At 46.7% G+C, this 12,756-nt stretch overlaps 1 protein-coding gene across 3 annotated transcripts in view; it reads left to right on the plus strand.

Annotated features, from left to right (window-relative positions):
• The window catches only part of ELAVL4 (ELAV like RNA binding protein 4), an 85,924-nt gene extending 73,425 nt beyond the window's left edge, over positions 1-12,499 (plus strand). Inside the window, exons 4-7 of one of the 3 annotated variants that reach the window (XM_021683896.1) lie at positions 5,321-5,474; positions 7,131-7,356; positions 8,984-9,022; positions 12,172-12,499. In XM_021683896.1, coding sequence (XP_021539571.1) covers positions 5,321-5,474; positions 7,131-7,356; positions 8,984-9,022; positions 12,172-12,499 — 747 coding nt within the window. Of the gene's footprint in view, positions 1-5,320; positions 5,475-7,130; positions 7,357-8,983; positions 9,023-12,129 lie in introns of all 3 variants that reach the window. The other 2 variants (XM_021683897.1, XM_021683898.1) reach the window with 2 other exon arrangements.
• Positions 12,500-12,756: the final 257 nt, after the last annotated feature.

Consider the following 12,756-nt stretch of genomic DNA (forward strand, 5'->3'; position numbering starts at 1 on the left):
GATCCTTCTTATAATTCGAAGGGGTCTAACAAGTGATGCCCTTGTTTCCCACGTCCTAGCTGTAAACCAATGGAGAGATAAGACAAAAAAGAAAAGCGTATTAAATCCTAAGGTCACCTTTATTACGGATTACGTCCCGGATGGATTTCCTGAACACAGTGGGCTTCCTGACACAGAACCCCACACTTTGACAGACTGACAGCCCCTGGCACAGGTGCTGTGGACACCACAGGCCTCCCCGTATGAGAGCGGAGCCTGCTCCCATCGTATAGAGCCCGAAACAGAAAGTGCGCTTCCAGCTGGCATCTGGCTGCCAGAAGGGAGGAGGCAGGCAGCGGCTGAGGCTCCCGAGCCCGTTGCCCTTACTGAAGCCTGTCCCCTTAAGTGGTCCCTGCAGTTCTCCCTCGGAGAGGGGGAGGTGAGGGGCGACTGAGAGGCCTAGACTGCTACTCCGGGGTCTCCCTCCACATGGACGCTAACACTGGGAGTGGGAAATGAGTAACCCCTTGCTGGGAACAGCCCTCTGTACTGCACTCTTCATTTATTTGCTCACTTCCTCACCGGCCCGTGAGGTCCTTGAAGCTGAGGCTCCGCCAGCGCTAGCGTGGGGCCTGCCAGGCAGGAACTGTCCCGAAAGGGGAGGGATGAATTAACTCTCCTCTTCTAATGCCAGCATTTGATCGAAAGAGCCCCTTCCCAAGGCGGAGAAGGATGCCTCTTCTTGTCTTACCAGTCTCCCAGTCCCCAAAGCCAGCCTTTGGCATGCTTTCCAAGCCCTGTCCCTTTTCTGTACCGTGGCAGCTTGGACGGGGTGAGGGGTTGCCAGAGGGCTCAGGGAACGTTTTCCCCAGGCTGCATTGTTCCTCCCACCCTGCCCAGGCCGACCCCTGGCTGTGAGCAGGTGCCGGGACCTGTGAGTGCTGTGTGGGTGGGGCAGCCCGCAGCCCTGGGCCGGCTGCCCCGTTAGTGACGGGTGCTAAGGCCGACTGCACCACCTCGGTGAGAATCACTGAGAGCAGCCTTACGAAGCCACTTTGGGAAATGGGAAGTGCTCCGTGGAAACTGGGAAGTACAGTGGAATCTGGGGGAATGTGCTAGAGGAGATTCATGGCAGTGACGTAGTAAAGGATGACCCAGACTCCCCCAGGCTGACGGAGGAGGACGGCGGTGCCTCTGTACGTGCTCGCTGGTGGTACCCCAGATGTCCGCTTGTGCCGTAAAATTGTACGGTGTGTCCCAGTGGGGGCTAGAGCCCCACATTGGCCCACAAAGCCTGTAGTACTTACCACATGATAATATTTACATTACAGTTACTAAATTCTAGGAATGTGCTATACACATCAAATCTGTTATCTCAATTCTTTACAATAACTCACCGAAAGAAAATTGTCCCCCTTTGTAGGAGAAACTGAGATTTACCAAGATCAAATTACTTGTCCAAGGTCACACAGCTAGTGAGTGCCAGAGCCAGCCCACAGTCGGGGCTCATAAACTCCACACTGTACTGTCACTCTTGTGGGGCGCCGAGGTTAGGGTAAGCCTGCAGAGATGGGGAGTTTGGAGAGACGACAAACCTTTTATCAAGATCATTTGTAAAGTCACCTGCCTCTGGGTCACCCTTACCGAGAGAGAGAGGAGTAGCGTCCCCACTTCTAGCTCTTTCGGAGCTCCAGAGCAAGATCAGTGCCAGCCTAGAAGTGCCAGTCTTGTCTTCAGAGATTCTGGATGAATGAAGCGAGTAGGATCCTGATGGTCTGAGGCACGGGATTCTCTAGGGTGCTGCCTTCAGCTTTGGAAGCCCTGGGCTCTAGGCCACTAGTTTAATGGGGTTAACAAACCAGCAAAGGCTGGCTCTCTGCCGGGGCTAGAAGTGGATCAGTTTTGAGAAATGTTTTAGTGCAGCCATGTGCCTGACACCTGTAGTCACTCGGGATTTCATAAATGTATGAGGACACTTGAAAAGTGCAAATACCAGGACGAGCAGTTGGATATCCAATGTAGGGAGATCCCTTTTCTGCCATTTTTACCCACACCCACTTCTACAGATTTCCTGGACAGGGGACTAAGAGAACAAGAGACTTAAGGTTCCAAGTAAAGGAGAAAAACTAAGCAAGAGTTAGGTTTGGTGAATGATCGAAGTGCTGCTCTTTCCCTTTGGGACTTGTTATTGCTCTGTGGCTGTGATCTGTGGCAGTATTTCTCCCTGGATGAGGCTTGGGGAAATGGTTTTGGTTCTGTCATAGACTCTCCAGTGCCAGCTTCTTTTCCTAGCAGGTCTGTCCCCAGCCCATGCCCTCCCCCAGCTCTGGCTTCCCAGACCACTGGGTGTCAAGGTCATTACTATCCATTGCGCATTTATTGGGTGTCAAGCAGGCACTAAGCTCTTGACCTTCATCATCTTATTTGTCCTCACAGCAGAGGAGGGCTATCATAAGGCCACCATTCCCTGACCCCACCACACACCTGTCTCACCGCCAGTCTCACCTCAGCTCTGTCTCCTTCCTGGCCCTTTTAACCCTTAATTAAAAGGGGTATTAGTCTCCCCTTCTCAGTGTTCCAGTCCCAGCGATATAGCCCTGGAATAGCACACATCTTGGGGCATTGTGATAATTGGTCCTTATGTGTACCATTCTTGCATTCGACTCATGTTTATTGGGTACCTCTTGTGTGTTGTCTGTTGTCCCCACTGGACTTGGAAATCCTTTAGGGCAAGAGACCACTCCTTATTCTTGCTTGTTGTGCATTCCCAGCACACAGCACTGTGCCTGGTTCATAGTAGATCCTCGGGAAATGTTCGCTAAGAGAAGGCCTCTAGGTGGTGTCTAGTCGTAGAACAGTCTTTCAGTCCTTCCAACTAACCCCAGACACTGGGGAATAGGAAACCTGTCCCTTAGTTCTTAGCTTAATAGGGAAACACAGCTATGATTCTGGATGCTTAACTCTTGTTGATCCCCCTAAGTGGAGGAATCTAAGCTGCAGTTAGCCCCAAAGAGTCATTAAGGCCCACATCATTCATTATGTTTTGTGGGTATGTTCATTTATTCTTTCCGTAGGTGTTGAGCATTCTGCAGGTACCAGGCTCTATGATGGGAGCTAGAGCCGCAAAGATGAATAACACACACACACACACACACACACACACACACACACCCCATGACCACAAGGAGATCAGTCAACTAGATGATCAGCAGACTAGATAGAAAGATGGTGAATCAAGGTCCAGACGGGTTAAGTAAGTACTATGGGTGCAGTTCACTGAGAGCCCTACAAGGGGGATTTTTAGGAGGAGGTAAGATCAGGGAAAGCTGCCTAGAGAAGATGACATTGGAGCTGGGCCTTAAAGGAGAATAGGATCAGGGCCTGAGAAAGTAGGTGGCAAAAATTTTCCCCACAAGCAAAGACATAGAAGTAGGAGGGTATGTTTTGGGGCAGCACAAATGTCATTCAGATAATTAATTTGTCTAGTAATTGGCAGGGGTGAGACAGGTGTAACTCTTACTACGATGAACATATCACTACAACGGTCTTTTTTCCTTCTCCCTACCCCTCCCTTCTCATGCCTAAAAAATAGTTCTGCTGGGTTATAACCTGAAAGACTTTGTTCTTTAAAGGATGGGGTAGGAGAGGCTTATGTAGAGTGATGCTCTGTCCAAGCAGTCACATGAGACTCTCGGTCCTTCAGCCCCCACTCCCCGAGGACCGGCCATGTAAAGGTCCCTTTGCATGTCAGCCCTGTGCTGGGAAAGAGCTTACAGAGGCCACCCCTGAGTTGCTGGAAGGGGTAGACATTGCAGATAGGATGACTCGCTCCATCAGCAGGAGGAGACCAGTGGGCCAGATTCATCACTCACATCATTTTATCTGTGGAGTCAACATCTATTTTTCAGTGTGGAACCCATAAAGGGACCTGGCATTTCTGTCCTGGAGAGGGAAAGAGTGCCAAGGGTGAGGGGTCTGCTCAGCCTTCGTTCCTCTTTGCTAGATCCACCACCAGACCCATTCTCAGATGCAAGGTTGGCTTCACTGCCTGAGGTTAGTTCTTGGGATGCCGAGGGTCCAGTTTAACACGTACACTTTCTTCTGTACACATGTATGTGCACAGTACACACGCATACACACACTCGCTCACCCCTGTAGTCTTAGCAGGCCTTGTAAATTGGTTATATGGATTAAATAAAACTCCCAACTGAAAAATGCTAAGGCATATAGGTCCCTTCCTGTCTAACATTGTCAGATGTGCTCTGAAATGACTGTTTTCATCATCTATTCTGAGCCATAACTGCCCCAGAAATAGCTTTAGCAGGAAAGTGCTTTTGTTAGACTAGCTGTAAATTATATTTCAAATGTCTGATGTTGTTTTCTTAAAAAATAAATAAATAAGTAAATGAAAGTCTAAAATTAATGACTGCTGGGGTTTGCTTTGCTTATGTGTACTGCTACAGATTTGGCTTCTTGCAGATGGAATTTCAGATCTGTTTACACTTCTGTGTTAGCTTTTTGGGGGAAAAAAAAGCAGTTGAGAGATCTGGGAGGACAAATTTACAAAGTCGAACTTATTATAACCATCCGTGAGGCTCGCTTCACGGGGAAGCTGCCCTCTCCCTCCCTCCTTTACCCCCTGCCCTCATTTTGTTGATTGTGGCTTTATCTGGTCCTCCTCAAAGTTAGATGGCAACTGGTTCTTGCAGATGTTATGACAAGGTCACAGATCCAGTTTCACAAGCAGATGTTCATGAAGCCCCATTTCACCGGCACTTTGTCTTGCGAGAGCAGACCTTGTGAGAGCAGATTGGAACAACACAAAGGATGGGACATAAAAAATCTTGCAGAGAACCTGATCGCTTTAATGTGTTGAAGACGAAGGGCTTGGGGGTGGGGAGGGTGGCAAGGAGAGAATCTGCAGAGCAGAAATTCGTGGAGGGTTTTTTTTTTTTTTTTTTGGTTTATTCAAAGATTATTATGTGTTGGATACAGTAAATCATCTATACACCCACATGCAGGAGGTAAATCTTCAGAACTCCATGCGTGGGTAGTTCTGCATTTAACAGCCGCCATACAGTAGCTATTTTGTTCTGCACTTAGAGACCCTTATCTGTGCATTTGTTTTAAGTTATCAGCAACTCTCCTTTTGTTCCTTTATTGCTGTTCTCCTGATTCTCACTACTATTACAAGAGTAGCTAAGAATCTGAACTACTGAGTTATTTAAACTGACACCACGAGTTAGAATGATAGACGAGGGGCTGCCATCTCAGTGGTTGACTCAGCCTCTACTTGGAGGGTGTTGCTATAATGGATTTAGCTCCTCTTGCCTTTTCCTAGGTCTCATATGCCCGTCCGAGCTCTGCCTCAATCAGGGATGCTAACCTCTACGTTAGCGGCCTTCCCAAAACGATGACCCAGAAGGAACTGGAACAGCTTTTCTCGCAATATGGCCGTATCATCACCTCTCGAATCCTGGTTGATCAAGTCACAGGTTAAGTGTTTCTTTGTCATTTCTTTCCTTGTGTCTCAATGCCACAGCTAGAGCCCTGTGACCCATAGGAGCAGAGAGATAATGGTTACTTAGGGTAAAGGATGTGGGTCATGCGTACACAGATTTTTGACTTAGGAGAAAGACTTCTTATCATTCAAATGCCACATTTAAAATGGGCCGTCTTAGGAGGTAGATCTCCATCATGGGAACTGTTCCAGCAGCAGCTAAACTACTTGGCAGGGCTGTAAAGAGGATTCAGGCATCAGGTTGTGAGTGGGACTGAATGACCTTCAAAGTCTCTTTCAACCCTCAACCAAGTAACATTACTTCTGTATGTGAAAAGAACCTGTATTAGAGCTCGGCTCCAATGATAGCATGATAGAGCTAGAGGGAACCTCATGCTGCCTCAGTTCACACATGAGAAAAGAGAGGTCCAAAGTAGGGGATCTGACTTCTGCCCAGCTAGTTAGTAGCAGTGCAGGGACATGAAGCCAGGGCCCGGTACTGTGGTACTTTGTCCATCATAAAGAAAGGCAACCACCACCTCTCAGTAAGAAATGTAAGCCACTCTGGGTTGCATTTTTAATGACAAAATGTTTTCACCTACTCCACATTTGATCCCAATTTAAAACACCCCCCGAGAGCAGTTTAGCGTGCGTTTATCATTCAACTCATGTGACAAACCCTTACTGAAGCCAGCTCTGCCCCCAGCCACCGCAGAGGGACCCTGCCAGGGATGAAGGAGGCATAGTCCTGCCCTTGCAGGACTCCAGTGTGATGCACACCTTCGGGGGCTATCCCGTGTCCCCATGTGCTGTGCCCAGCCAGGATTGTTGTGAGGGCTCCGTCAAGGAGGTGATGTTTGAGCAGGGTTTTGGAGGATGACTTGCAGTTATCTGGCACAAAGGAGGGATAGAGAATTCTAGGTGGGTATGACGTATCCTGTAGAATAGGTGGAGAGGACATATCGTAAGGCATGGATTCGAGGAAGAACACAACCAGTTCCAGGAATGTGTGGCAGTTCAAGTATGGCTGGCCTGAGGCTCCACAGGGGACTTGGGGTCACATCATCAGGGGCATTAAATGCCATGCTAATAAGTCTGACTCCATCTCTATGCAACATGGAGCCACGGAAGGGTTTTTTGTGTGTGTGTGGTGGGGGGGTTGTTACTCTGTGTGTGGAGTGGGGGGCAATGAGGAACAGGTACCATGCACAGGGTAAATTGAAAAGTTAGGAAAAATGTATAAAGGATGTTTTTAAAGGGTATCATGTGGTCAGAGTTTGCTTGTCAAATAGATTATGTAGTCGCTAGGTGTGGAGGGCGCATTGTAGGACTAGAAACTGGACAGTGGGTGATGGGTTACAGCAACTAGAGGGAGACAAGGACTGAGCGGGCCGGTTTTAGAGGCTGGAATGGATGTGAGAGGTGCCTGTGTTCTGTGGGTGGGAGTCACCTGTCCAGAGCCATGATAGCAGAAACATAGGCAGATGCATTTTGATGGGTGAGAGAGATGCAGGGAGCCAGGCTCAGCCGTGGCCCCACCAATGGGCTGACTCCCCACAGAATATCCCTGGGGCCCTGCCCATCTCTTCCCAGAGATGTTTAACCACTTTGGTTTGTTCACTCTTTATGAAGGCTCTTTCTCTTTCCCTAGGAGTGTCCAGAGGGGTGGGATTCATCCGGTTTGACAAGAGAATCGAGGCGGAAGAAGCCATCAAAGGGCTGAATGGCCAGAAGCCCAGCGGTGCTACGGAACCGATTACTGTGAAGTTTGCCAACAACCCCAGCCAAAAGTCCAGCCAGGCCCTGTTGTCCCAGCTCTACCAGTCCCCCAACCGGCGCTACCCTGGCCCACTTCACCACCAGGCCCAGAGGTTCAGGTAGGCACACCCACGGGGGAAAGGGCCCTGCTACACGAGTGCAGAGCTGGGCGAGGGCCAGGGAAACCCACAGCCCTGAAAGATGGGGCAAGTGTTAAGAACCTCCGCCCCCAGGAGTCACTGTGTGAACCTCCCCACCGGGCCTCAGTTTCCACTGCTGTACCATGAAATGGTTGGACCAGATGCTCTTCCAAGCCCCCTTTCAACTTACCGCTGTGACTGTGGTTAAACTTCAGAGTCTTGGATTAAAACAAAATTCCTACAGTTAACCAAACCAGAAGGTTCCAACAGGAGTTCATCACAAATAAGTGACCACATTCAACAGCTTAGACTTAAGGCTGAGGGAGTGGCTTTCAATAAAGTCAAAGAAAAGTGTAGGCCAGGAGGCAGATCCTTGTCAGGGAGAGTGGTTTGGCCTGTCCTCCTTTTTTCTGCAGGAAACTCTGTAGCATAGGTATTCCCTTGTGTGTTAACTTCACTCTGACTGTTAAGTCAGCATATTCTGGGAAGACAAGAAGGAAGATTTTCCTAAGTCTTATTAACGTTTCCTTCAGGCACCCAACCCTCCCAGTGCAATGGGGCACTTCCCTTCTCCTGGGACATTTCTGAAAGGCAGGTTTCACTTCATGAGGGCAGTCCAAACTTGACTGCCTTTATTGTACGAGAGATAAGAACATTCTTGACCTACCCATAATAATTCTAAATAATTCTTTGATTCCACCCATGTCCCAACTGCTCTTTAATGAAAGGGTTTTTGTTTTTGTTTTTTTTTCCCTCATTTTCAAACATCACATGGAAAGATAGTAGGCCCTCCATCTGGCCATGAGGAGGAGGAAAATCAGCCTCAGTAGCGTCCTCCCATGTCCTGGGAATTTGAAAGGGTTAATGATTTCATGAAGAGTCCAAGTTATCTAATTTTTATTTTGTGTGAGAGCACATGCAGTATTTATGTAAAAAGCCTTTCCAGCAGGCTTCTAATGGTGGAAACTATGGTTACTACTGCCCCATGGTGTGAATAGCTTGTCCCCAAGTAAAATACTGAACATGAGGGAGATTATAACATAATGGCAATTTGCTAGGAGGAGCTTTCAGGTTGTAAATAGTAAGCTAATTGTAAAAAATCTTAACCCCTAAACTCCTCCTTCCCCCCAAAAATGTGTGTGGTAAGATTTAGTTAATGTAGCTAGACTAAGAGAAAAGATCCATTCTGATATGCATTGTGCGTGCACGTGTATTCCTTTCATTCACAAGTTTAATTGCAATAAAAGGTGAATTGTAATAAAAGGTGAACAACTTAAGAAGCTGCCCCCTTTTAACAGCTTCACACACAATATAAAATGAAATCCACACAAATGTTCTGAGAGGAGCGGGGAGCGGGATTAATTCAGACCTTGAAAGAAAGGGAGCTTCATTAGACATTTGCTTTAAACTCTAGCATTGACCTGAACATGAATTACTCATAGTTGGAGGCAGAAAAGGGGGAAACTACCAGTGGATAGACTCCTAAGCATTGGGGAAAGTTGTTGAGCTTTTCTTCTTTGAAAATGGAGCATTCTTATTAATAGTTCCATTGAGCGATCTTGCCATCTGTGAGGCATTAACCCAGAGACCCTCCTTCTCTTTGCAGGCTGGACAATTTGCTTAATATGGCCTATGGCGTAAAGAGGTAATTAAAACTCCACAGATTGCCAGATGTCCGTGTTGGCACAGACTGGGGCTAGAAATTTTTTTTTTTTAATTCACTAACTTTACTTTTTTTTTTTTTTAATTCTTCTTTTTTCCTCCACCAGCATGTCAAATTCTTAATTTTAATTTCAGACCTCAGTTGGTTTTGTTTCTTTTAGGGCACACAAAGTGTGTTTGTGTGTTTCACTTTTTCTTTTATTTGCAGGTGGGCTTCTCCTATGGTTCAGGTGCCACAGCTACCAAGCCCTTGATAATCTGGTTCTCTGGACAGCTCCCCTAAGGGAGAAGGCTCCTACTCTTTCCAGCTGATTTTGCAAACTTGCACAGCAACTGTTTTGCATTAGCAATGCCAAGATTCAGTTAAGAGGGCAGATTCCAGCAAATCAAAATTAGAACATTTTGCTAATCATGGTTGACAATCTTATGATTGTCAGTGGAAAAATTAGATTTTGGACTACCAGCCCTGGCCACAGCATGAATAAACGTATGGATGACCTGCTGACTCCCACCCCCACCTCAGTGTGCATTTCAGGGCACAGCCTGAGAACGAAGTGTATCTGTGTGCACCTCAACCAGGAGTTTCTTTTGTTACAGGTTTTAACAGTTCCTATAAATTCTCCCTTGGTTATACATGTATTATGTTTTAAACTTGCGGTTTCTTTCATGTAAAGCCTTTCTGTGGGGTTGGGGGCTCAAATAGAATCAAGGTTTGTGGGGCTCTCTGAATGCAGTCACAAGAGTGATCCAGACCTAGCCTGAAAGCTGAATCTCGGGAAGTTGAGTGCATTATGTCACTGTGTCCATGAGAGTCCCATATGTGCTTTTGATAAGCTCCACTGAGCTGCTCGGGACATAGCGTCTTCATCATCCTGCTCAGTAGAGCTGCACACTTTAATTCCCCTTCGTACAGTCAGGCAAAGAGATGTGGTCTCTAATAGTCCCAGTCACACTCCCAGTGCTCTCACCACTTGGCCACGCATGGTAAGTACCCCGACTCTGGAAACCGGCACACCGTGGAGGGAGTAGTTGGCCTGCCGGCTTCGCTGGCCAGTCTCAAGCCTGGCACCAGTGACGATAACTGGGAATTACTTCCATGTGTCGGCACACTGCTTGCCTCTTCCCACTCCCGCTTTTACATTTTTCCCACCTCTGGCCTCTGCCCCCGTCTACCTTCAGGGAGGCGGCACCAAGTATGGACCAAGTGTGGAGTGATGCTTATGCGTGCTGAGGCCAGAGAAGGCACAGCTGCAGCCTCGCTAGTCAGTAAGAGCATCTCTTCTATTAGACCCAGCTTTGGGGCCGGACTCCGTCCTATCGAAGCGCTCCAGGTAGCCATTACCAACCAGAGTGGAGACTGCTTGAAACCTCTTTGCTGGCTCCTGACTTTGGCCTTAAAATAAATACCTCACTGTTCTCTACTTTTAAACTGGAAGGAATCAGTTCACTCAGTTGGAGGAGAGAAGGTTGAGAAGACAGTCTTCAGAAATAATGCAAATAAATCGTAGACATGGATTTGCCCTCCTAAGATACCTTACCATGATGTTTATTCGTTTTGTCTTGTTACTTGTTTTTAAGCAAGAGAGAAGATCAACTTAGTGAATAATGCCAAAATAGTACCTGTTGAGTTGTTATGTTTAGCATATCTTCAGCAGCCATTTGATTATCTAAATTCTAGATGCAGAACTGTTCTTTCCTAGGACTTTCAAATCTCCAAGAATATTTGCTTATTTTTTAAAACGCCCTAGGGGCACCTGGGCGGCTCAGTTAAGCGTCTGACTCTTGATTTTGGCTCAGGTCATGATCTCAGGGTTGTGAAATCGAGCCCCACATCGGGCTACGCTCTGGGCATGGAGCCTCCTTAGGAGTCTCTCTCTACCTCTGCCCCTCCCCCCCTCTAAAAACCAGAAACCAAACCAAAACAATAACAAAAAGTCCTAGATCACACTTTATCCCATTCTCTCTCCAGTTTTTTCTTCCTCTCCTCCTCCCTTTCTTCAGAAATAAAAGACCAAAACCTAACCACATGAAAACCAAGACACTAGTCAATGGGTAGGGCCCAAATGCCTGTCTATGTTTGGTATAAAACAAAATGTTAACAAATATTTTTCTGCTGTAGGCACTGGTAACCTAATCCGATGCATCCATTATGAATCACACATGGATATATTTTATCAGGCAGTGAATAGCATTTGAAGGGTTGTTTTTCCTTTCAAGATAACATGAAAACCGAGATTTCAAAGCCTACTACAAAAGTAGTTGTAATAGGGCAAATAACAGTTTTCAGCTTTTCTAATTTAAGACGTATAAATGCACGAATCACTTGAAATCTCATTCCTGTGACGCTTAGAAATGAATTCCAGATAATACAGCATCAAGGAGTGATACGTCTTTATTATTATTGCTTGGGAGTTTGGGGGGAACTCCTTTGAATAGATGCTAAATGAAACATGAGCCACCCATCTGATTAATAACAAGGTATATCTGTTCATTCTCATGTGTCTCTCTCCTCAAAATATCAAGAGATCTTTGACAACCATAAGTCAGGGGACTGCAAAGATGGTAGACATGAGCACTCCTAGGGCCATCCCCTAATCTGCCTTAAAAAATAAATAAAATTTCCCAAGCATTGATATCCACCAATGTTATTCACTTATGCAATCAATAAGCATTTATTGAGTATTTCCTCTGTGTTACTGTGTCTGTGATATTCCCATATGTGCCCCACTGAATAAAAAATAACTAGAGCAACAGGATGAATGAAATAGAGCCCCTCCTCCCAAGAGCTTCTTGTCTGTTGTGGGGGGAGGGAGGCTAAGGGTCAGGGTGGAGGACCCTATGACCACATACCATGGTAGAAGTATGATAGAGCCCTGCTCTGGGAGTTCCTTATGGTTATTAGGAATTGACTTAGCCTTTCTCTTGGCATATCCGGACCTTAGCCCGTGTAGCCGTTCCATTCAGAAAAAAATGCCACAGACATTACTTTTTGCATTTTGGTTTTTAAACCCTGAAGACTCTCCTGCAAACACTCACTCAGCCCTCTGCCCCATGTCTGTGTCTGTGCATCTGTGTGTTATCCGTGGTCAGACTGATGTCTGGACCAGTCCCCCCTTCTGCCTGTCCCCCCAGGTTCTCCCCAATCACCATCGACGGGATGACAAGCCTTGTGGGAATGAACATCCCTGGTCACACGGGAACAGGCTGGTGCATCTTTGTCTACAACCTGTCCCCTGATTCCGACGAGAGTGTCCTCTGGCAGCTCTTTGGCCCCTTCGGCGCAGTGAACAACGTCAAGGTCATCCGCGACTTCAACACCAACAAGTGCAAGGGATTCGGCTTTGTCACCATGACCAACTATGACGAGGCGGCCATGGCCATTGCCAGCCTCAACGGGTACCGCCTAGGAGACCGAGTGTTGCAAGTTTCCTTTAAAACCAACAAAGCCCACAAGTCCTGAATTTCCCATCCTTACTTATTAAAATATATATATAAATATATACGAACAAAACACATGTGCGCACACACACACACACACACTCACACATAGACGCACACGCAAAAGAGAGAGAAACAAACTTTTCGAGGCTTATATTCAACCATGGACTTTATAAGCCAGTGTTGCCTAAGTATTAAAACATTGGATTATCCTGAGGTGTACCAGGAAAGGATTTTATAATGCTTAGAAAAAAAGAAAAAAAATACAAAAAAATACCT

The sequence above is a fragment of the Neomonachus schauinslandi genome, chromosome 4, assembly GCF_002201575.2.
Source record: "Neomonachus schauinslandi chromosome 4, ASM220157v2, whole genome shotgun sequence".
NCBI classification, from domain to species: Eukaryota; Metazoa; Chordata; class Mammalia; order Carnivora; family Phocidae; genus Neomonachus; species Neomonachus schauinslandi.